Below are 2,619 nucleotides of genomic sequence, written 5' to 3'. Positions count from 1 at the left end.
ATTGGATAATTTAATAATATATAAAATAAAAATTAGAAGTATTTAAACAAGTACTTGTATCGTATAAAGTAACGATGAAATGAAATAATATGAGAACTACATATCGTGATAAAGAAAGGAATAAAAATTTTTAATTACTACCTTGATACTAATTAAATACCAATAATATAATATTAGCAATATCAATTTATCAAAAAGTAGATGGAAAATCATTTCGTTTATTATATGAATGAAAAATGAATAAAATTATCATTACGTAGAGCGCTGTCCTGTTATATAAATCGAGGTGTGTAAAAGTAAAATATCTTATGCTTGTAAATTTATATATTTATTGTCGTGACCTGAGAAATAATAATTTACACCGTTAGATAACAACACGCAAGACTAATATGCAGCAATAGCGTAACCTGCTCCAATTTTCTCCAATTTAAGTGATACATTCAAACATATGTAGCAAAGTGAAGTTACACCATATACTTTTGTGAATAACTTAATAACTGACTCTTGACATGTTACATTTTTATGTATCACACTGCAACTGAAAGAAGGAAATTGTAATAAGTTTCTATTTATTTAAAATTTGTATGTGTAACAGTCTAGTTTATGTTTCACTGTAGTAAAATTATATAGTTACACTTCTTTATTCTAATACAAAAGCATACATAGTTTTGAATGAAGTAGATTATTTGTTAATGATTAATAAATGTAACTTGCACATTATAGTTTATTTTCATAAACTAAAACTTTTAAACTTTTAAACTTTTAAATGTAATTATTAAATATACTAAGCATTATAACGTATCTTTAAAATATGTTTTTTAATTACAATAAGAGAAAATTTATATAAATTTCAGAATTAATACAAAATTATGTATATAAGAAAGAGCAAAATACTACTCGACATTCTTTCCTACTTTAAAAAAGTTTTAGTTTTCCCGCGAAAAAAGGCGCAGTTTCTTGTTCATCGAATGACCGTGGAAAACAATAGCGCTGTTGTCACTTCAGTGTATTTGATTGCAATTTACCTACGACATAAGGTCCGATATGTATACGAAAATCTCAAAAACTGTAAGGAGTTGTGAAGAAATTTCTCAGAAGAGCTGTATAAACATTGTAAATCGATTAAGAAATATATCGTCTATTTTATTATAAAAAAATCTAGCATTTTCATACTGAGTATAATCGAAAATAATCGACTGTTACGAATTAATGTACTATGAACCGTTTGGATGATCCTCCGGGTCTTATGAAAGGCAGAAAACCATCCTTCATTGGAATGAATGGTATGTTTTTATTACATTTTTATATTTCACATTTATAAAATTTTTGGTTTTATAAAACACTTTCTGTGTTTTTGCTTTTTCTTTATTTCTGTTAAGGTATACATTATTACAATTGTAGCAAGAACGACATGCTGTTAAATGAAATTTTATTTTATTAATTTATTAAACTAAAATAGCATTATCATCATCTCTTCATTTTATATTTTTTTTCTCAAATTTACACTGAAAAATGATTTTGTATCTAGGCTTTTATCATGAACTGTTTTACTTGTTTTCTTCATGTATCACATATAAAAGTGAGTTGTACATATTTATTATTGGATCTTCTCTTAGAACTCATTAAAAATCAAAAACTATTGTTAAATTACATAATTCATAGTAATAACATATGTAATTTGAATCTTGACTTGAAGTTTTAGGTTAGATCACTCTATGTACTACTCATATAAAAACTAAATTTTTAATTATAATTTCATCTATATTCAGATAAATATATTTAGAGTTATATGATAATTTATTAAAGTAATTATTTCTTTTAAATATAATATTTTTTATCAAATACATAATTTGATAAAATTATTTTAGGAGGTCCAGAAACAGATGATCAACAACGCTTACGATTTCAAGTTGAATTAGAATTTGTTCAGTGTCTTGCAAATCCAAACTATTTAAATTGTATGTTAAATAATAATTTATGTATTTCATAGTTGATTATATTAATACTCTTATTATCATTAATAATTTTAGTTTTAGCGCAACGTGGATACTTCAAGGATTCAACATTTATAAATTACCTTAAATATCTGTTATATTGGAAAGAACCAGAGTATGCAAAGTATTTGAAATATCCTATGTGCTTATACTTCTTAGATTTATTACAATATGAACACTTTAGGAGAGAAGTAGTAAATTCTCAGTGTACAAAGTTTATAGATGATCAACAAATTTTATTATGGCAACATTACACCAGACGTAGGACAAGACTGTTACAGACTGCAGCAGAGCAAACGCAACATGCAAATTCTCAGAATAATGGTATTGTACAACCTAAAGTTCCTTGAATAATATATGACAAACTCACTCTAAATGGGTCCATAAAAACTGCAATATTAACATGACATCACATGATATTGTCTACAACTGTAGTTCCTTATCAGAATTGTTTTAGTTATGTTTTTTGGCTGTGATAAGTCACAAATAAAGTACTTTTCTATGTTCTCAATATATCTGTGGTTACACTTCTCCCTCTTTTCCTTCTATCTCTTGGTTATGTATAATTTATGAAGAAACTTATATTTAAAAATCTTTAATACGATATTTAAAATAATTATAAAAA

General features: G+C 25.3%; 1 protein-coding gene across 1 annotated transcript; it reads left to right on the top strand.

Moving 5' to 3' along the window:
* Positions 1–1,054: 1,054 nt before the first annotated feature.
* MED31 (mediator complex subunit 31) lies at positions 1,055–2,382 on the top strand. The gene is made up of 3 exons (XM_017909120.1): positions 1,055–1,283; positions 1,869–1,958; positions 2,031–2,382. Exons 1-3 carry the CDS (start codon positions 1,217–1,219, stop codon positions 2,342–2,344), a joined length of 471 nt encoding a protein of 156 aa, XP_017764609.1. The 5' UTR covers positions 1,055–1,216; the 3' UTR covers positions 2,345–2,382.
* Positions 2,383–2,619: the final 237 nt, after the last annotated feature.

This window comes from Eufriesea mexicana, unplaced genomic scaffold, assembly GCF_001483705.2.
Source record: "Eufriesea mexicana isolate 0111107269 unplaced genomic scaffold, ASM148370v2 scaffold15025, whole genome shotgun sequence".
Taxonomy (NCBI): domain Eukaryota; kingdom Metazoa; phylum Arthropoda; class Insecta; order Hymenoptera; family Apidae; genus Eufriesea; species Eufriesea mexicana.
Note: the sequence above shows the minus strand (reverse complement) of the source record. Positions and strands in the feature narration are given on the sequence as shown.